The 19581-nt window shown below is 37.8% G+C and overlaps 4 protein-coding genes and 1 long non-coding RNA gene across 7 annotated transcripts; 4 read left to right on the top strand and 1 right to left on the bottom strand.

Moving 5' to 3' along the window:
- The first annotated feature begins 991 nt into the window (after positions 1–991).
- Positions 992–4733, top strand: LOC110757260 (uncharacterized). The gene is made up of 14 exons (XM_021958837.2): positions 992–1213; positions 1322–1415; positions 1525–1635; positions 1733–1830; positions 1925–2008; positions 2182–2315; positions 2406–2478; positions 2571–2616; positions 2793–2902; positions 2992–3099; positions 3176–3235; positions 3341–3402; positions 3895–4207; positions 4346–4733. Exons 1-14 carry the CDS (start codon positions 1136–1138, stop codon positions 4559–4561), a joined length of 1587 nt encoding a protein of 528 aa, XP_021814529.2. The 5' UTR covers positions 992–1135; the 3' UTR covers positions 4562–4733.
- A 44-nt stretch (positions 4734–4777) lies between these two features.
- On the bottom strand, positions 4778–6655 carry PHT3;2 (phosphate transporter 3;2). The gene is made up of 6 exons (XM_021958854.2): positions 6321–6655; positions 5795–6156; positions 5668–5711; positions 5366–5580; positions 5139–5263; positions 4778–5039 (listed from the first exon to the last, which is right to left on the bottom strand). The coding sequence occupies exons 1-6, from the start codon at positions 6579–6581 to the stop codon at positions 4985–4987; spliced, it is 1062 nt and encodes a 353-aa protein (XP_021814546.2). The 5' UTR covers positions 6582–6655; the 3' UTR covers positions 4778–4984.
- A 680-nt stretch (positions 6656–7335) lies between these two features.
- Positions 7336–9966, top strand: LOC110771459 (uncharacterized). Of its 2 annotated transcripts, none has more exons than XR_015835711.1 (6): positions 7336–7831; positions 8353–8559; positions 8656–8736; positions 8860–8946; positions 9046–9138; positions 9616–9966. It is a non-coding gene; the product is annotated as an uncharacterized LOC110771459 (long non-coding RNA). The 2 variants fall into 2 exon arrangements; XR_015835712.1 differs by having other exon boundaries at positions 7336–7840.
- Positions 9967–11043: 1077 nt separating this feature from the next.
- Positions 11044–12148, top strand: LOC110757408 (acyl carrier protein 1, chloroplastic). The gene is made up of 4 exons (XM_088253034.1): positions 11044–11187; positions 11391–11489; positions 11602–11724; positions 11866–12148. Exons 1-4 carry the CDS (start codon positions 11113–11115, stop codon positions 11995–11997), a joined length of 429 nt encoding a protein of 142 aa, XP_088109160.1. The 5' UTR covers positions 11044–11112; the 3' UTR covers positions 11998–12148.
- An 887-nt stretch (positions 12149–13035) lies between these two features.
- On the top strand, positions 13036–18415 carry LOC110757159 (coiled-coil domain-containing protein SCD2-like). Of its 2 annotated transcripts, none has more exons than XM_021958719.2 (17): positions 13036–13592; positions 13989–14158; positions 14266–14341; positions 14509–14550; positions 14682–14744; positions 14940–14989; positions 15068–15095; positions 15225–15299; positions 15378–15488; positions 15567–15627; positions 15895–16011; positions 16108–16226; positions 16351–16420; positions 16853–16894; positions 17493–17533; positions 17678–17804; positions 18093–18415. In XM_021958719.2, the coding sequence occupies exons 1-17, from the start codon at positions 13227–13229 to the stop codon at positions 18227–18229; spliced, it is 1695 nt and encodes a 564-aa protein (XP_021814411.1). In that variant the 5' UTR covers positions 13036–13226; the 3' UTR covers positions 18230–18415. The 2 variants fall into 2 exon arrangements, with proteins under 2 accessions (XP_021814411.1, XP_088109639.1); XM_088253513.1 differs by having other exon boundaries at positions 13452–13592; positions 13993–14158.
- Positions 18416–19581: the final 1166 nt, after the last annotated feature.

Raw genomic sequence — 19581 nt, 5'->3', positions numbered from 1 at the left:
TAATTTCTTCTGGGAAATTGCCTGAAAATGTCATGAATTAATGCATACAAATTTGATCAAATTGTCGTTTGGTTTTTGGACGAGGGTTTTGTAGTGAAATCGCTTTCAAATTGCAACTGTCTGTTAGTGTTGCATACGCGTAAACAGATAATGGACTGTGGCCTGTTGACAAACTCATACAATCTCAATTTGATAACTAGTAAAAGAGAAATATCTATAAAACCTTTAAGATCAGAGATCTGCATAAAACCAGTTGCAATGAAAGCAAATCCACGCATGCCCTGCCTGCCGCAGCCGTATAGTGGCAAATAAACGTGTAACATCACAAACATATAGTTGGGGCATTTGCATGCCCAAATCTTTGTGTGTAACATCACAATTTAATGAATTTATTCCAAACTTTTCCTCCATCCACCTAATTTGGCTGCCTCTTTTTCTTTCCAGATCCAATTATGCTTTTACTCATTCTTTCCCCTCCATCCACGGTCCACCTAAAATATCATACATTTTTGAGTTATTATGGTTCATTGAGGAGGATCTTTGACCCTTAAAGTGGTGTTACATCGCTCAACGAGCCAAATCTACCACTAGATGGGCTATGATGACCCAACGAGTGATATTTTATATGTTCGAAGTTTGAACTAATCCAAATTTAGGGAAAAAATTAGGTTGTATAAGTAACTTGCAATTTACAAGTAATCATAGACAAGATTAGTTAAATATGTAATGCCAATGTTGATCAATACAACCTTTGTGGAATGAGATATTAAGTTGAATCTCATGAATGACAATTGTTGAAACGAAAAAATGCAACTTAGGTTATAGTACATGACAAACTTGGGCCGAACTCATGACGTACCCCAAGAACCAGTTCACGTGGAACTTGGATCGATGAACCTCTTCTTAAGATTTCTGAATTTACATTAGCCAAATTTGGGATTGAGCCCACTAATAGATTTTGTGCGAGGAATGGCCCATGTGGCCCAGCTAATCCGAACTCAAATCTTCATGTGGCTCAAACATTTCCAGTGACAAACTTCATCCGTCTGTGACTCCTGTCCCTGTTTTCTAAAACCCTAACATTGGGTTTAAGCTCTGCACCTAAAACCCAGTCGGTGAATGAATCAACTCGCCCATGGTGATTTCAAGCTTTGGGATTGCGTGCCGACCCCAATTCTACCTCCGTACCCCTCAATTTCAATGCATTAACAAGGTAATTTCATGCATGCATTTGTGCATACTTTAACATGAAAGTGTGAATTTGTGTTTGTATATGTGTGAGCTGAGCTCGGTATGAGCCATTTGTTGCCATCCATTTCAGGTGCAATTGAACTTAGTCGCGGCCATGGAGGCGCTTGATGAGCCAGAGGGTCTATTTAAGGACAATAAAACCAATAATTCAGCTAATGGAAGAAGCAAGTTTCAATTTTTCCGTTTTAGTTTTGATGACTGATTTGGGTTTTGTATTTTGGGACCTTTAAAATGGTTTTCTAACTTTTAATTTTGACTTTTTTGGGAGTGAAGAAGATGTTAAGGCGCCGGCGTGGAAGAAGTTGAATTCCAAAGAGCTTGGGATTACTACATCAATGATTGACAAGCCGACCCGAAAGGTTCTTAACGGGCTAAAGCGAAAGGGTACGTACTATTTTGGTGTTTAGTTAGTGATAAAGTTTGAAATTGTGGTTGAATTTGGTTTGTATTATTTTTGTGACCTTGTTGTTTTCTATTGAAGGATATGAGGTATACCTTGTAGGAGGTTGTGTAAGGGATCTTATTTTAAAACGCACTCCAAAGGACTTCGACATAATAACTTCAGCTGAACTCAAAGAGGTTTTGCTCTGAATTTTTAATTGAATGTTGTCCGGGTTTGTGTTGATACCATAAGTTGTTTCTAGCTTGTAGCATCTGCCAATGATTTTTTCAGGTGACAAGAACATTTTCTTGGTGTGAAATAGTTGGCAAGCGGTTTCCTATATGTCATGTGCACATTAGTGATACGGTTGTGGAGGTTTGTATTTGTCCTAGTTCTAAACTAATTTTCAACTAATAATGAGCTATGTCTAATTGGTTGCGCATTGGGGGTGCTATCATTGCAAACTGAAATTCTAGCATACTTCCTTATATATATGTGCTTTGGCACACACATTCTATATGTAATGCTAATTTTTGTACTCATAATAGGTCTCAAGTTTCAGCATCTCCGCCCGAAAGTATGGTAGTCACTTAAGTGCTGATTTTGGAAAACCAGTTCACTGTGACGACAAGGATTATATTCGTTGGAGGAACTGTATGCAGCGTGACTTTACAATTAACGGGTTGTTTATGAAATCCTTGTTAATTGAAATTTGGCACTTAAAATTCATCCTTCATTTTACTTATTGTAGTTTTCCTTTTTTCTTTTTCAGGTTGATGTTTGATCCTTATGCGAGGATAGTGTATGACTACATGGGAGGAATGGAGGACATTCAAAAAGCTAAAGTGTGCTTGTATTCTTAGAAGTTGTGGTTTCTTAAATTACTTTAGCCTAGCTGGCAAATACATTGTCCTCACATCATCTTCTTTGGGCCTAGGTCCAAACCGTGATACCTGCAAGTACTTCTTTTCAAGAGGATTGTGGTGAGTTTTTGTTTGCTTTATTTTGTTTGCATTATTTTGTGTATACATGGGTAATTGCTAAGTAGTTGTTATCTCCCGTGGGGCGTGTGTTCTAAGAACACACCCAACCCATGCACACTTGACAAACTCTTTCTCATGTTTATGGAGAAACTAAATCAGATTCTGCGTATGTGCAGCTCGCATCCTACGTGCAATAAGAATTGCTGCCCGTTTAGGCTTTCGTATTTCCAAGGAAACAGCTCATTCTGTTAAAAATTTATCTTACTCAATTCTTAGGCTTGATAAGGTAGTTTAAGAGATCTTGGACCTTATCAATTTCCTTGCACTTAATATTCTTGGGTTCCTGAATTACTTAGTCATTACTTCATACTTTAGGGAAGACTCCTCATGGAAATGAACTACATGCTAGCGTATGGTTCTGCTGAAGCTTCTTTGAGGTTATTATGGAAATTTGGACTCCTAGAACTACTTCTACCTATTCAGGTATGGATTTAATATTGAATAAATTTGCTACTTGTCCCCACAGTACAATAAGTTTCAATACAGTTTCATATTGCAGGCAGCATATTTTGTTAGCCATGGTTTTCGAAGACGTGACAAAAGGACTAACATGCTTTTGGTAATTATCATTACACACTTGTTATATGCTTATTCAATACTTGATTATATCGTGAAGAGGGTTTGACCTAAAAGTGCATTTAATTCTCTGGCTTTCCACATGCAGTCCCTGTTTTCTAACTTGGATAAACTTCTTTCCCCTGACAAGCCATGCCACAGTAGCTTATGGTAAGATGTTTATGATAACAGAATGCTCATGTGTTTTCTATATGCCATTAATAACAGGCAATTGAAAAGATAGAAGATTGAAATGGTTTAATTGGTCATACTTGCATGGTATCAGTTTTTCTTGGATTCTCGTGTTATAGAACAGTATTTCTTTGGCGTGGCGATGAGACTCCTGCCATTGGGAGGTTTGGGGAGGGTTAGATGTATGCAGCCTTATCCTGCATACTTACAAGTTGTTCCTTGTTTTGAATTCCTCCAGGTTGTACTTTCGTTTCAAACAACATAAAATTCCTCCAGGTTGTACTGGAGTACTCTTGCCCTTGCATCATATTTCTTCGCAATTTGTTTGCTCCTTTTTCTTTTTATTGGTCTGAGTGATCTAAGCAGATTAAATTGCATGATTCTCTTATATATTGGAGATTCTAGGATGTGTACTTACAAGCTCATTACGAGTTGGACCAACTGAGACTCATCACAGGTTTACACTTCCAGGGTTGCGATCTTAGCATTCCACAAAGCACTGTCCGAACAACCTAGGGATCCATTGGTGGTTGCTGCATTTAGCCTTGCAATCCACAATGGCGGAGATATGCTAGAAGCAGTAAACATAGCTAGGAGAATCACTAAACTACACGATGTTAGCTTTAATGAATTATTAGAAACTCAGGATTTGAACCCTCGAGCATTGAAAGATGAGGTTGTGAATCTTGCAACATCTCTTAAGCGTGCGCTAAACCATATGACTGATGAGCAAATAGTCTCTGAGGCGATGGCAGGGTACCCACAAGCACCATATTCTGATCTGGTGAGCACTTCCTTCATTTAAATATTTCCTCATGACAAGATTTTTTGTTTTTGTTTGCTGTTTGTGTGTGTGTTGTCTGCATTCATCTCATTTATTGAGAAACTCTAAAGGGTTATTGGGTTTGATCTCAACTTCCAGGTATTTATACCATGGGGGTTATCTCTGAGGGTCAGCAGGGTTTTTAGTTGCGTAACGTCTGGTGCCGAGAGGGGATTTGTGCCAAAGCAAGGCAGCAAGATTGATTATGAGTCATTGGCTATGGGAAACCTGCCGGAAGTTCGGCATATTTTTGCAAGAGTTGTGTTTGATACCGTATATCCGCTTAGTCTAAATCGTGACAATTTTGAAACATGAATACTTGTTTGTGAGAACAATTAAAAAAAATTTATAACAGTAAATCGTGGGAATTGATTTTTTCCCCTTTTGGCCCCCACCTTAACCTACTTAGCAACGTGATTGCCTACAAGTGCAAAGCCTCTGGAAAGGAAAGGCTCTTTCTGATATAATAACAGGATGTTTTTTATAATTTTATTGTATTCATATGCTTGACATGGTGCTCACTCCATTGAATATCTGTAAAATTGTTACTGAATATCTCCATTAACATAATTCAAGGTACAAGCAGTTGGAATTTTTTATTTTTATGTTAAATATTCCTCCATGGGGAACTTTACCCCAAACATCGCCCTTTCAATCAAACCGGGCAGTAAATGGCATGAAGAAAAAGTATACAAACAAAATTTGTACCGTATAATATACAAACCATCAGCTTCAGTTTCAAGCCTTGGCAAGCTCGGTGGCGGCGGGGGGAGCAGGACCACCGGTAGTTGGCCTGGGAAAACAGAGCAGTTTGCAGAACATGGATAAGTATGAAGCTTCCAAGCATAGGATATGGAAAATCACAAGGAAAATGAAGGGAGCATAGACTTACAGCCCAACCAAAACTTTGCAAGCGTCATAGAGAACCCATTGGCCTCCAGTGAGGGTTCCAATCATGAATATTCGAAGAGGAAGACCACGAGTGAAAAGACCTAATAACCCTAGCTTCTTCACAGCCTGCAAGACATCAGCAATGAAAACAAAAAAACTGAGCATAGAGAAAGAAAGAAAGAACAAAAAAGGGGTTTATGTTCTGCATGCCTATATATAAAAACTCACATCACCAACAGTTGCTCCCTTGGCATTGTTGAGGAAAGAGACCAAGTTGTCAGCTGGGTGTGAGACAACAGCACAGAATACACCAGCAATATATCCACTGGCAAAGCTCACCCCCAGCTGCAAAGGTTTGCTGCATTGCTCTTTAGGTGTTGGGATGACATGCTTGTACATCAGCTCGATTGTATTCTCGAACGCTGCAAATTTCACCATAGTATCTGCAGAAATCAAATCCGAAAATGTTAAAATTTGATTTCAGTGCATCAAAATATCCAAATGAGATGAGGGAAACCTTTCAAACTTACAAGGAATCTGACGTCCCCAAAGTGGAACAAGCCCCTTGTACAGCCTGCAACACAGTGAAAGTTATCATCAAACCAAAGTTCTTCAAACACAACAACCAAAAGAATTTGAAAGGATTCGAATTCAAACCCGAGAGCGCCTTCGGATTTGATGATCTTTGGAAGCCCGTCAGTCAAGCCTCTGGCAAAGCCGGGCTGGGTTTGGACACGAACTTTGACAGCTTCCATGGGACAGAGGGCAACATCAGCAATGACTTCAGCTGATGCAGAGCCTGCAAGGTAGATCAAGGTCTTGTACTTGACTGCATACTCTGGCCCTGCAATGTCTGTGTAGAACTTCTTGAAAAACTCGTAGAGGCCATACTTTCCGGCACCCTGGGCGCTGTAGCCGATCCAGGTGGGCGCCCAGCCCTTGAACAAACCTCTGATGCCCTGCTCCTTCAACAGAACTCCAAATCCGGATGTGACGCTCTTGTACTTAATTGGGTCAATCTGAATTGTTAATATCAGCAACATAACTTTTGTCAAGACTCTCTATATAAAATAAAATGTGGTAAGCCTGGCATTACCCTTTTTTTCCCAACTTATAGGACAGCTTGACCTGCATATTTTGAAACCAAAAAAAAAAACCAAAAGGAAAGGAAAGAAAGCTTGACCTGCATATTACACTTGACGACATCGATAGGTGTGACGGCCAAATGGGTTACGCCAGTGGCCAGCATACCTGCAACTCCACACGCCGCATAGAACCCAGCAGAGTACATCTCCACCTTCTCTCTAGGCGCTGCAATCACCACCCTTGATGACGGTGTTGATGATGCATAACCTGATGCCACCATTGAAGAAGATGAAGAGTAGAGGAAGCTTGGGAGGAGAGAGTGGCGAGAGGTTTTGTTGTTGACTGGATCTGCCGCCATTATTGATTGATTGAAGTCTCTCTCTGTAATTTTGGAAGGCTCTGCCTTTTGGTGGAAGTACACCTCGAAAAATATACGCGTGGCGCGCAATTTATATTGATGCTTTTTCTTAAGACCGTTAACTCACGGCGTTGACCAATCATTCAAAACTTCTGAATCAAAAGTCTTGTCAAATACTCAAGGTAAGCAGGGACGTAACCGATTTCGTTTCTTCCACCGGTTCTACACGTTCAAAGAATCTTCATCCCCTCAGACCAAAAAAATGAAAAGAAGAATCTTCATCCCCATACTCTAATCAGGGCCGGCCATGACTTTTGGGTGGCCCCAGGCTAGAAATGAAAATGAGGCTCATTTCTTTTTCATTCTCCTAAATATAATAAACTTACATGGAAAAAAAAAATGCAATTAAATACAATTTGGATAAATAAACACTGCTCCAGTATTGGTCATATAATCTTTGCCCCAATCTTGAAAACAAACAAGAATGATGATACAAATAATTTGCACTCTTTTATATTTCCTCGCTAATAATCTACTAACAAGAATTTTTGGATAAATAAAAGAATTAGGAAATTAGTTAAATACCCATTTCTAGACATAGTTCTATAAAGAAACCCTACATCATTCAATATATATAAACACACCAAAAATACACCCAAAAATTGACAGCTGTCGATTTTTGAAATTCAACAGCTATGTTGGATTACTGTTTTGCCCTTTTGCTTTGTCTATTAATCAACTCAATCTTCATCAACATACATCTCAAACTTTCTTCTTCTTCTTCAACAATCGAGCTCTGCTTCTGGCTTTTCTCCTAGTCCAATTCCCATTTAATCTTCATCATCTCCACCATAGCCCTCGCCGATTCCATCACCACAACCCGTCGCCGATTCACCTTCGCCCAAAACTCTATCTCCGATTTCCCTTCCTCCATCTCCGTCGAACGCTCCAATGAACGCACCATCCTTCTTCATCTCCGACGCTACCGCAATCATCTCCGCCTCAATCTCCATCGGCCGACAACACACCTCCAATTCCTTCTCCAGCGTCGTCGAATCCGAGCGATGTCAACCACAGCAACCTCAATGCAGACGGAGACGGAACGAAGAACTCCTCTGGAGGAATGAGTCTTGCAAAGAAGGCAGGGATCGTACTTGGATTGATCGTTGGATAAAATTCATCGATCTCAGTATGGATACGCCGTCAAGAGAGAGATTCTGAAGAACTACTCAGGCTCTCATACACAAAAGGTCTTAGAGGTTACTGTGAAATTTTTAATTTCTCATAATTTTTTGTTGTTAATTTATGTGTTTGCTTAGTGTATGATTGAATTGGCAATGGTGATATGGTGATTCAATTTGATTCTTCATTCTTTGGAGCGCCGACGATGGTAGAGTTGGTGGTAGTCATAATTTTGGAATGAGTTCTTGGCGTAAAATACTTAATTAGTCAATATGAGTCATTGCTGTATTGCTTTTTCTATTTTAGAATGATATAATATTTGGAATTAGAGATTTAGAATTCATTATGCTTGTTTTTCTCATTGTTGTTGACTTGTTTGGCTCTGTTTGTGTATGCTATCTAATGTTTGGTTCCTGAGAAAATTGAATAAAAGAAAAGAAAAATTGATAATTACTGTTCTTGGATTTAGATTCTCAGTGATCTAGGTTCTTTGTGATTTTAATGTGTAAAACACTATTTAGTGTTAACTTTCTATGACTGAACTTTCTGAGTTCTTGCATGATAACTGATTGCTTTTCTTCTTGTTCAGGGAAAGTCCATCAGAATGATGGGAGTGTCTGAACATGAGGTTGATGAAGTTTTACAACATGCAAAGTCAAACTTAAGGATAGCTGGATTTGATGAAGAGGAAATGAGATTGAGGCAGCGAATGTCATACAGGCCTCATACTCTGAAACTTCCACAAGGACCTTATATATTTTGTGATTTCTGAACACTTCAACTTCCAGGAATTGAGGTATTCTAAAATTATGTATGAGGAAATGTGAAGATATTGCAATTATCAATTTTTGGTAGAGGCTTTTAACTTCAACTTCTTGTTACTTGTCTGCAGTTGAACCCTCCGGTGTCAGAGGCATTGAAAAGAATGCACATGCTTGCTGCAGATCCTGGAATTATTTCTGTCATGAACAAGGTATCATTGAATGCATATTCTCACACTTGTATAAACAGATTGTCCAGTATGTTGTGCATATGATTCCTTGGTATACTTTTATGTCCCTGCTGATAATTTATCTTTGCATTGTTCTTTTTAAAGCATAGTTGGCGTGTGGGAATCATGACTGAGATGGCCCCTGTTGGTTATGTTGGCATAAGTCCCAAATGCATCCTCAGCTTTAATAAGGTAATCACACTCTAAACATCAGAATATATGATGAAATTAGTGGCAATAGTATTTTCTCTTTTCTTTTAATTTCTTATTGACACTTGGTTGCTGTTGTAGAACCACGAGGAGGAGATATCTCTGCGCCTTCGAACTAATGACCTTAAGGGTTTCAGGAAATACGAAAGTATCATGCCCGTGTAGTTTTTTAATGTATGTCTTACGTGTATAAATCAATATGCATGTATCTATCTATATACACAAATAGCCTTACGCTCCTCAAGCATGTTAGTTGGGTCATTGATTAGGATTACAATTCAATGAATTCACTCAAGTAGGCATCTTTCTTAGCTTGTGTACTGTTTGGATTCTTTATTGTACCTATTATGCAAATGAAATGACGTAGTTGTTAACTTCCAGTAAGTGGTATGAACAGTTGTTATACTGTTCATACCCTGCTATTGAGATGATTTCTATGACATAGTATTAACAATGCACTTCTATGACATAATATTAACAGTGTACTTCTATGGCATAGTATTAACAGATTTTCAGTAACAAAGCATGCTCTATATTTTGCTCTATATATAGCTATGCACTTGAAGTTTATGATATCCATAATGTAATTTTTACTAGGAAGATAGTGTTATGACATAGTATTAACAGTGTTTTTTTTTTCTTCTTGTAAAGGTATCGGATGTCTTTGCAATTGTTTCTGGTGAAACTGTGAACAATTGGAGGTGGTTTTTGCAAAGGATATCGGATGTCTTGCTGGGCCTTTTTTTGGGTTTTTTGAGTTTTTTGTATGAAATGGTATTAACAATGTACTTCTATGATATGATATTATCAATGTACTTCTATGATATGGTATTAACAATGTACTTCTATAATATGGTATTAACAATGTACTTCGAGCTTGCTGGGCTTGTTTTGAGTTTTTTGCGTTGGGCTTATTTTAAGTTAATCAATGGCAGTCATGTAATTTATAGGAACTTCAACACTGTACTTTTATGACATGGTATTAACAATGTACTTATATGACATGGTATTAACAATGTACTTCTATGACATGGTATTAACAATGTACGTCTATGATATGGTATTAACAATGTACTTCGGGTTTGCTGGGCTTGTTTTGGGTTTTTTTTGAGTTTCTTGTGTTGGGCTTGTTTTAAGTTAATCAGTGGCAGTCATGTAATTTACAAGAACTTCAATACTCATTTCTTATGTAGTAAATGATTTTTGGGTATGTTTCTAAAGTGCATTCCATGTGGGGTTTTTTTTATAATATCAGCCCCTATTTTGGGTATATTACTAAAGCTTTCTAGACCCTATTGACTTTCTTTCATTGATTGCTACTTTTAGCAATTAAATACTTTTTGGCAATTAAATACTTAAATACATGCAATTGATGTTCGTATATTAAATAATTTTCATTTGGACTCTTCATAAACACTTGTAATTAGATTTGGGGCCTCCAAATGCCAAATTATTGAAATTATTCTCCTTTAAAATCATATTCTTCAACTTGGTACATATATAATAAATATAATTTGGGGCCTACAAATGTGAGGCCCATGGCCATCGCCCTCCTTGCCCACCCACAGGGCCGGCACTGACTCTAATAAATATGAAGGCAAAAAATCATATTCGGCTCTTATGGTTTGTCTGATTTTTCACTTTTGTTTATGCGATTTTTATTATGACAATTTAACTCCTATAATTTAAAAGTATGTTTAAATTTCTGTTTTATTATATGACATAGATGACACTAAAGGGTATTTTGGACGAAATTGAAAGAAATTTGACATCATTTTATAACGTGCCTTTGAAATGTGAGAGATTTAAAACTATAGTGACAAAATTAACAACATTAAAACTAATTGAGAAAACAGACAAACTACATGGACAAAAAATTGACCTTTTGCCAATTATGAAACACATTCCAGACGACATGTCGTTTGTGTAGTAATGTGGGGAGATGGATGGTCTAGTAGTTAATTTGTCCCATCTGGCAACTTGTACCTGAATTCCAAGGGCCCACCCATGATTTCCAATCTCTGCCACGTAAGTAGAAGATAGGGCAGCTCTGTTCCAATAGGGCACAACTTTACCTCACCCTCACCATATCTCTCTGTTTGTTTTGAGTAACAAAGTTTTTGTGGTTTGGTTTCTTGGGCAGCTTCAATGGCTTCTGCTTCAGCTACTTCTCTTTGCAGGTTCCAGCCCTTTCAAAACCAGCCAACCAAGACTTCTGGCCTGGTACTAGCATTTAACCTAATTTCTCTGTCTTTTTCTTCTTCTTTTTTTCATTTGGGTTATCTTCTAAATTTTGGGTTTACCTTATCTATGGATTGAATGTAGCCCAATTGAAGGTTTTTCAGACCAATAAGTAAATGTGTTTAAACTGAAAGTATAAATATGAGCCAATATCTGCTTTTGATGCTTATGAACTAATAATGTAGGTAACAAGAACAAGTTCAAGTTTACAATTGGTTCCTAATGGATGGGCTAAGACTGGCTTCTCTTCTCTGAGAACTTCTCGTCTCCAAATCTGTTGCGCTGTAAGTTGTTCAGCTCGAAAAATTATTGTGTGCATCTGATACACGGCGACATATTTCACCCGTAACAAGTTATATATTGAAAACCACATAATGAAAATTGAAAAATGGACAGGGCAAACCTGAGACAGTGCAAAAGGTTGTGGAGATTGTGAGGAAGCAACTGGCTTTGCCTCCAGAGTCTGAGGTCACCCCTGACTCCAAGTTTGCATCCCTTGGTGCCGACTCTCTTGACACAGTATGCCCTGCTGCCATTATTTTCTACTCCAATTGATTATCAAATTCTATTTATGCATGTGGTTTTTAAATAATAATATTAAGTTAATTATTATATATAATTTATTGGTGGATAAAAAGAAGATTGTTTGATCTGTTGCAGGTGGAGATAGTGATGGGTTTGGAGGAAGAATTTGACATCAGCGTTGAAGAGGAGAGCTCTCAGAACATAAGCACGGTCCAAGAAGCAGCTGATTTGATAGAGAAACTGGTTGAGAAGAAAGCAGCTGCTTAATTATAATTAAGTTTGATTGGTTATGCGCCTAATTAAATTGTGACCTTTTCTTTATTTGATTTGGTGAGGTTGGTTGGTTGGTTGGTTGGTTTTGCAGGTTCTGGATTTTGTATGACTTTGATTTGATCAATGATTTTCGTCAAGTTGCCTTGCTTTCTGTGTGATAATATATGCTCTAGTCTAGAGGCGCATGTTATTTGCCCTTCTTTTGTGTGCGTTAGATTAGGATATATTACGTGCCTCGTAACAACAGACGTAATGTATCAACAAATGATAATTACTTACACGAACATAGTAGATAATGTATTTCCTACAAAATTTGCGTAATTATAAATTTTCAAACAATCAAAGATTGCGAATGTAAAAGATAATGTGTACAGTTGATTAAATTACACTTTTCATCCCCATGGTTTAGACCATTTTCAGCTTATTAAGGCCACGTTTATAATTTCTGCTCTAACCTTGAGTGTTTTGCATAAATATTAAATTTTTATAGTTGCGATTCTTCTTATACGCTATAATTAAATCACCCGCATGTGTACGATTGTGAATTGATGATCGACAAATCTAACGTATCAAATTTTACCCTATTAACAATCTACAACAAATCATCCATACATCATAATTTTCCTTGAGGCATATTGGTACTTCGATATTCAATTCTCTATCTCATGCACCAACTGTTGGCGGGAGAGTGCCACAAGGATATAGTAAGAGTAAGAGTAAGAAAACATTACAAAAATTATTTTCTAAGAAGTCATTGTCCAAAGCTCTCTGCCACACGAAAACGTCGACGTTTTGTTCATTGACCTCTTCCCTATGTCTGTCTTCGCTCCGCAGCCAATAGTCTACGTGTCCGAAATCACTAACGAAATGAACACGTCGACATAATTTGCCGAAACATTTGGCCATCTGCCTGCCGCCACCAAAGTTTCGGGCCCACACCTACTCATTTGACACGTCACGACCTGCTTTCACTCATCCTCTCCCGCGAAACGTGCATCAACGTCAATCCAACCTGGAACGGCACCGTTTGGCCTCAACATCCCATTTCAACCCCCGCACAACCTGTCTTTGACCCAAAACTGAAGGGGAAAAGCCCCCTCTTCTTCTTCCCCCTCCAGTCCTTCTTAGTCCACCCTCCGATTTCACTTCGATTTTGTCGAGAAGAATCTCAGCTCCATTTCAGAGCAACACACATATTTATATACCCGCATACACGCATATTGATGGATCGGAGGAGACCTGCGAGTCCGGGGTACTCGCGGCAGTGGAGCGCAGGTTCGAGCAGCCCGGGGTCTTCTCCGGCGATGTCTCCGGCGCACCCTCACTCTCGTCTTAATCCGTCCGTCAGCGGAATCTCCACTGTCAAGCGAAATCAAAACGTCGCCGCCAAAGCCGCGGCACAGCGGCTGGCTCAGGTCATGGCTTCTCGGGCCACCGGCGATGACGACGACGACGACGACGATCTCGGGTTTCGGTTTGCTCAGCCGCCTCATGCACCTTCTTCTCTGTCCGGCAATGGTTTTAATAACGGTACAAAGGCTCTTCCTGCGATTTCGGTGACTCGGCCTAATAGATCTCCGTCTCCTGCGGTAATTCAGAATCTATGCTAATTATTATACTGTTTTTGAATCTGATGTAGTCTTGTTTTAATGATATGGGATTGAATTGCATGGAAACGGACCTTTCTTGATATTTTTTTTGTTCAGTTTCGGTGCTGTTGTTTTGAGATCTGAATTGTGGCTACTTCGTTGTGTTTTGAGTTCGTTTATGAATGTCTTAGAGTGAACCAGCTCAAGTTGACTCATAATTTTATGAGCTTCAGTTAAATTGGAGTCTATTTGATTGAATATATATATTTTGTGCTAGAGTTATTACTATTGGTTTATTCTTAATTAATGTTACTTTTAGTTAACAGTCTATTGTGAAACTTGTGAATTCCGAACGTGGTGATCTTATGGCTGATCGGATTCTGGTATTTTAATTAGTTAGGTCGGAACTTTGTAGAGCATACAACCTCAGTTCGTTCCACATCAGCTGGAAGACCCTCTATGTCAGTTCGTTCATCGACGGTAGTGCCACCCAGCAAATCCTCGGTTAGAACTCCAGTAGCCATACCTCCAATTGATCCTCCTTCTAATAGAAACAGAGATAAAAGGCAAGTTCATAAGATAGCTGTTTTTTGCTTGCATTCTTGTAGCTAGTTGATGTTATCGAAGCTTATGACGCATGTGTAGCTATAAATATAATATGTTCTTGGGGCAGGTTTATGCCAGATATTGGACAGTTCAACTCAATAGCCCCAGGAGATGAGCGTGAATCTTCTGAGCTTCGTGATCGAGTATGTCATTTGCAGCCATCAATTTTTGTCTTCATAACAGATGCAGATAACCTTTAAATGTATTTAGGGATATGCTTTATTACTTGAATTTAAGATTGGTATTTGTGAAATCTTAAGTGTAATTTTTGAATCACTAGTCTTGATACTAACACGTACTGTAAATGCAGCTTGATATGCTACAAGAAGATCACGAGATTGCACTTGAGAAGGTGTGCTCTTCTATATTCTAATACAGACATGCTCATGCATTTATTATACATACTTGGACACACACACACACACAGAGGTAAATGACTGTTATATTTTGTGTGTAATATTTATGCATAAGCATGTATGACAGCTTCGCCTTGCTGAAGAAAGACATGCACAAGCAGAGGCCAGAGCTAAGGAGCTTGAGAAACAGGTGAATCCTTTTATTCATATTTATTTAGCTGCATAGTTTGAAATCAGGAATCTTTGAGGTTCAGAACTTAGTGTCTCTTTTTATCATGCCGTATACATTCCTTTAGAGTTCTGACAATATTAGCACAATTTTGTCACCAAGAAGGTAGTGCTGCTTCTTATTCAGCTATTTTTATGTTCAATTCTTCGTTCACAGGTTGCTAACCTTGGAGAAGGTGTAAGCATGGAAGCTAAATTGTTGAGCAGGTAAAGTTGAGTTATTTTGCATCTTTTCTATCTTTATTTGATATCCTGGTTTTGATTATTCAAATGATCCATCTGCAGGAAGGAAGCAGCTTTGCGTTCAAGAGAGGTAAGTTGGGAGGGTAAATTAGATGTGGCATATACATTGACTAATGATAAAAGTACTGGTTGAAACTTGTTATGTTAAAATGAGATTATCTGTGGCTGTTTTTAGACTGAAAAAAATTGATTGTTACAGGCTGCTCTCATCGCTGCAAAACAAAACAAGGATGGGAAAGATGAGGAAATTGCAACTCTTCGTTCAGAAATTGAGGTAAACTCTTTAGATCTCAGTCAAGTGTTTCTGATTTATGTGATAGCTTCATGAGTTTTTTTTTTTGGTAAAAATCAGAACTTAAAGGACGGTGCTGCAGCAGCAGTCGAGCAGCTCCGAGAAGCAGAATCTGAAGCAAAGTCTCTTCGCTCAAAGACACAAAGAATGATTTTAACGCAAAAAGAGATGGTTTGTCTTCTGATACTCAAGTGGGATTTACTTTTACCCGTTCACACTCTTAAGTTTATTTCTGTATCTGTCTTTTAGGAGGAAGTTGTTCTGAAGAGATGTTGGCTTGCTCGCTATTGGGGTTTAGCAGTGCAGTATGGTATTCAATTACCATCTTCCCCTTCTTGAATAAGGATATAGATTGCATGCTTAAATCTGATATCGCAGCTTGATGATTTTCTCTGTATTGGGTATTTGAATTTCAACGTTGTGTATCCCGTTTTAGTTATAACATCAAGAAGGTGTCCTATGAAGTATGTTTAGATCTATGTATATGTGAATTTGGATTTGAATGAATGGAGACTTAGATTTATAATTCATTTACAAACATTTTACTTTATATGCTGTTTGCTTTGCTGCTTTTTAGGCATATGTGCAGATATAGCCTTGTCGAAGCATGAGCATTGGTCATCTTTAGCTCCTCTTCCGTTTGAAGTCGTCATTTCTGCTGGACAAAAGGCAAAGGAAGATTCTTGGGATAGAGGTATATCAAAGACGACGGTGTTGTTATCTCTTTATTTGATTTTATTTTTCATTTCATGCACTCAATTAAGCTTTTGTCTTGTATGACGTCTACCAGGTAGTGATGACCCAGATAGAAGTAAGATAGTTCGGGATTTAAGCGATCTCACTGGCGAAGGAAATATTGAGAGTATGCTTTCAGTGGAGATGGGTTTGAGGGAATTAGCTTCTCTAAAGGTATGTTCCTAATGTTTGACATATTAATATTTTTATTTCTCTTCAAAATATATATATGAAATTCTGTTTGACTTTATCCTGTTTTTTACTTCAAATTTTTGCACTGTATCACTGTTCTGTTTAGGTTGAGGATGCTGTTGCGCTTGCACTGGCCCAACATAGACGTCCAAATTCTGTTCGGCAGTCCGGTTTAGGTATTTTTCTTTATTGTGTCATGTTATTCTAGAGTTTTCATGCCCGTGTATGTATTTTCGATCTGAAAATCCGCATCGTACTAGATGTTATCTTCTTCATATGATGACTTGAAGATGTTATCCAAAAAATGGCTTTACTTAGTTGATTCTCTTACTTATATTCTCTGTACTTCTTTCTTTTCATTTTCTAGATTATAAACTATAACAATTCCCTGACATTATAATTAATTGGTCTTCAATATCACTATGGTATTTTGGTAAAATCTTATGATAGTTGCATCCATATGCTTAATTGGTTCATATGCTGTGTGGCGCAATATTTACTATCAAACTTTTTCATGCTGGTTATCCTAGAGTTGTGCAAGGTTTTTGTTAAGGACTGGAGCAGAAAGAATTTCACAACAATGCTTACCTTTGTCGTTTGAATTTCAGATTCCAAATCACCTGGTGACCCAAAATTTATGGAGGCATTTGGTAAGAGAGATACTTTGATCTTTTATACGATGTATCGCTAAGATTAAGGAATATCAATGCACACAATCATTAATCATATGAAAAACTAATTGTATTAGTATTCAGAAAGCATCCATCTTTCAGGACGACTTTCCTTGTAACTTGTGATTTACATAATTGTGTGCATTTTGTTTTTGGGATGGGTTTAGGTGAAGGCATATGGTTGACTAGGAAATGTGACCTTGACTTTGAGTCAAAATTTGTTAGTGGAACTTTTTTTTCATTTTTTTTCTTTTAGAATTCTAATAATTTTTGGTATAGGAAAATAAATGGGGAAAGTTTACTTACGGAATACTATTGCATGTGAGAATGGTTTATAATATTATGAGACCTTTTATATTATTCAACCTGCCCTACCCAAAAGTGATGTAAAGCACACTGTATTTGGGTGGATATGTAGGACCAAGCAAATGGTTCAAAAACGTTGTGAAGTTAGTTCATGCAGTAGAATCACACAGTTATGTAGCATTCTTCACACACCAAGTTTAAGGATAGATTTAAAGTGATGATAAGTTAATGTGGTAATCTTATATTCCCTGTTTTTTTCTTTTTCTTACAGATCTTAGTGAAGAAGAGATTGAAGATATTTCTTTCAAAGTGGTCAGTTGCTTTGCCCCCTTCAATATACAAAAAGACATATCTTGTCCCTTTCTGTTATGATATCTATTATTTGTACTAAAAGTAGAAACAAGATATTAAACAATGTCAGTCCACATGTTCTTCAACACTCTATTGATATTGCAGGCCTGGCTCACTTACTTCTGGAGAAGAGCTAAAGAACATGGTGTGGAAGAGGACATCGGAGAAGACAGGCTTCATCTTTGGATAAGCCGCAGTGCACAGACACCAACTTGCCACGATGCTGTGGATGGTAAGCTTCATCGTAATCAACAGTGCCACTCATAAGGCCAGCTTGGCCACTTTTGCTTTCAATTGTAGGCACATTCTTCTTAATGTTGGTCTACCAACGAAGCCATTAATTTTGTGCATGCATATGCTACGCCCTTGATAACCTTATCAGTCAGTAGAGAATCGAGTAGGTAAAATGATGCCATGACCTTGATTGGCAACAGAAGGAGAAATAAAAATAGATTAATTCTGCCCTTAATTTTAATTTTGATTTTTCTTTAATGTGGTTACTGGTCTGAACATGTGGCAGTGGAGCGTGGTTTATATGAGCTGAGGAAGCTGGGGATAGAACAGCAACTTTGGGAAGCATCCCGCAAGGAGATCGATCAGCCCATCTCAGTTTCTGGTAATCATAAATCTGCTGCAGATTTTGACACCTCTTCATGATAGATGCTGCCGTCAGATTGTTGCTTATATTATATATCAATTTTTTTTTTCTTTTTTATACTTCTTTTCTTTACATGAAATTCTAGCGCAAACTCTAGAATCCTCTGTATAATTAAACTGAGCTGGGATTGTATTACAGATGTCACTCCATTTTTTCGTGTAATGAAATCCACTTCTTTTTCTCCTTGTGAGGGTTTGCAAATCGAGAGTTAGTAATTTCTCCTCCTCTGCCCTTCCTTATTATATTGTCATAATTAAATTTGCTGTTTCATACCCTTGTCGTGCCAATGAGAGCTTCTAATCTATAATGAGGGGCTATGTTGAAGGGTTAATGTGGCCCAACATAGGGCTGAAATGCCGATATTAGTCCATCGTTTGGTTCATAATCTACAAATTAAAATGAAAATAACTGAACTATGGGTTCCTCTCAGTCTCAGTAGGTAGTGTAAAAAATAATAAATTTGTTTGAAAAAGAAAGGAGAAAGGAAATCGCCAAAGAGAAAACAACGTAAGCATCTCCACATGCCAAGCTGCTTTGTAACTCCTAAATTGAGGATCATGAGAGAGAGATGATGGTAGACAAATAAGAGAAGTAAGTCGTAAGCTTCTTCTCTTCTAGTTCAAGCCAACCTACTTTATGGACGGAGTTTGTGATATCTCTTGCCCTTAAAAAGAAGCTATTTAACTACAAAAAAAAGTTGATGAGCTTTTCTCCACTATGTATATTAAAAAGTTTCACCAAAAGGGAATAACATATAAAAAATAAATAAATAAAGTGAAACTTTGCTTTCATGCCAAGGGTTTATAATAATAAAGCCTACGTATCTTTAGCCTTCCTAATCCTACCTAGACACATTTTCCAACTGCGATGCTCCCAACGACTTCACATTGTTCATATATATATATATTTTTTTTCTTCCATTCCTTTGGCTAGTCAGGCTCGGAAACAATGGAATTTTGGAAGGAAAAAAAAACTAAAATATTTCCAAGAATAATTGCTTTTTTAAAATAAATAAAAAGCCTTGAGGTTAGTCCAAGTGACAAGACGAGGAATGATCGGGTATTGGGTTAGGATTAGGATAGGTGCAGGTTTGAATACCTTTGTATTTCTTATTTAAGGCCAAATTTTGATTAAAAATTCGAGAAAGGGTTCAAGTAATGATGAAGAAGATCAGCCACATTCATGAAATGTATATATCGTTGGGTCCATATTTCTCTGCCATAACCAAAGCATGGGATAGGAATGTGATTTGTGTGTTCGTACCTTGGACCATTGATGACCAGTGTGATCTCACAAAGCTAACTTGTCGCTTAAAACCCATTGACCATTACTAATCCATGATAATTTATAT

Source organism: Prunus avium, chromosome 5 (assembly GCF_965620075.1).
Source record: "Prunus avium chromosome 5, drPruAviu1.hap1.1, whole genome shotgun sequence".
Lineage (NCBI taxonomy): Eukaryota > Viridiplantae > Streptophyta > Magnoliopsida > Rosales > Rosaceae > Prunus > Prunus avium.
The sequence above is the reverse complement of the archived record's forward strand: the minus strand, read 5'-3'. Positions and strand labels throughout refer to the sequence as shown.

Excerpts from the sequence above, each read along its gene's own strand:
- LOC110757159 (XM_021958719.2), top strand. The coding sequence starts at position 13,227 with ATGGATCGGAGGAGACCTGCGAGTCCGGGGTACTCGCGGCAGTGGAGC. Across the intron at positions 13,593-13,988 it reads ATAGATCTCCGTCTCCTGCG|TTAGGTCGGAACTTTGTAGA; the intron begins GTAATTCAGAAT and ends TATTTTAATTAG. Across the intron at positions 14,342-14,508 it reads CTTCTGAGCTTCGTGATCGA|CTTGATATGCTACAAGAAGA; the intron begins GTATGTCATTTG and ends CTGTAAATGCAG.
- LOC110757408 (XM_088253034.1), top strand. The coding sequence starts at position 11,113 with ATGGCTTCTGCTTCAGCTACTTCTCTTTGCAGGTTCCAGCCCTTTCAA. Across the intron at positions 11,188-11,390 it reads CAACCAAGACTTCTGGCCTG|GTAACAAGAACAAGTTCAAG; the intron begins GTACTAGCATTT and ends CTAATAATGTAG. Across the intron at positions 11,725-11,865 it reads GTGCCGACTCTCTTGACACA|GTGGAGATAGTGATGGGTTT; the intron begins GTATGCCCTGCT and ends GATCTGTTGCAG.
- LOC110757260 (XM_021958837.2), top strand. The coding sequence starts at position 1,136 with ATGGTGATTTCAAGCTTTGGGATTGCGTGCCGACCCCAATTCTACCTC. Across the intron at positions 2,903-2,991 it reads CAATTCTTAGGCTTGATAAG|GGAAGACTCCTCATGGAAAT; the intron begins GTAGTTTAAGAG and ends TTCATACTTTAG. Across the intron at positions 3,236-3,340 it reads AAAGGACTAACATGCTTTTG|TCCCTGTTTTCTAACTTGGA; the intron begins GTAATTATCATT and ends TTCCACATGCAG.